Source organism: Saprolegnia diclina (genome assembly GCF_000281045.1).
Source record: "Saprolegnia diclina VS20 unplaced genomic scaffold supercont1.97, whole genome shotgun sequence".
NCBI classification, from domain to species: domain Eukaryota; phylum Oomycota; class Saprolegniomycetes; order Saprolegniales; family Saprolegniaceae; genus Saprolegnia; species Saprolegnia diclina.
This window is the reverse complement of record NW_008246164.1, coordinates 149,819-150,278: the sequence shown is the minus strand read 5'-3', so window position 1 is coordinate 150,278 and position 460 is coordinate 149,819. Positions and strand designations below refer to the sequence as shown.

The following is a 460-nucleotide window of genomic DNA, read 5'->3' as shown; positions in this document are numbered from 1 at the left end:
GTCGAGAGCAAGGTGACGACGACATGTCATTGGGCGAAACATCAAGGGTGCGCTGTCGTTGCGACCAGTGTCGAAGGCGGTTGCACTTGATAGAAACTTGATACAATGCTGGCCCGCGGCGGATTGGGAATCGGTACCGTTTACGCTGTTGACAAAAGCCACCGATACTTGCTCGAATGAATATCCTTCAGCAGCAAAAGTATCGACCCACAAGACATTGTGAAGCTTCTGACAGTATTCTCCAACACTAGAGTTGCGGCGTCCGCGATTTGCTCACGGTTCAAAAGCAAACATGCAAATAAACTAACACGCTGCGAGTATACAAGGAAATTCCAGTAGATTTCATCGCTTCTTCTTCCTCTCAGGCTTGGTCGTCGGCGCCAGAGTCGCACCGCGCGGCAGCTCCCACGCCGACTCGCCCGTGTGCACATTGTGGTAAAAATGCCGCTTCTCGGCCGGA

The 460-nt window shown here is 52.4% G+C and overlaps 1 protein-coding gene across 1 annotated transcript; it reads right to left on the bottom strand.

Annotated features, from left to right (window-relative positions):
• Positions 1 to 342: 342 nt before the first annotated feature.
• Positions 343 to 450, bottom strand: SDRG_15649 (hypothetical protein; the record flags this gene model as incomplete). Its single annotated transcript, XM_008621829.1, has 1 exon — positions 343 to 450. A coding segment is annotated over one exon (108 nt), but the record flags the coding sequence as incomplete, so codon positions are not given.
• Positions 451 to 460: the final 10 nt, after the last annotated feature.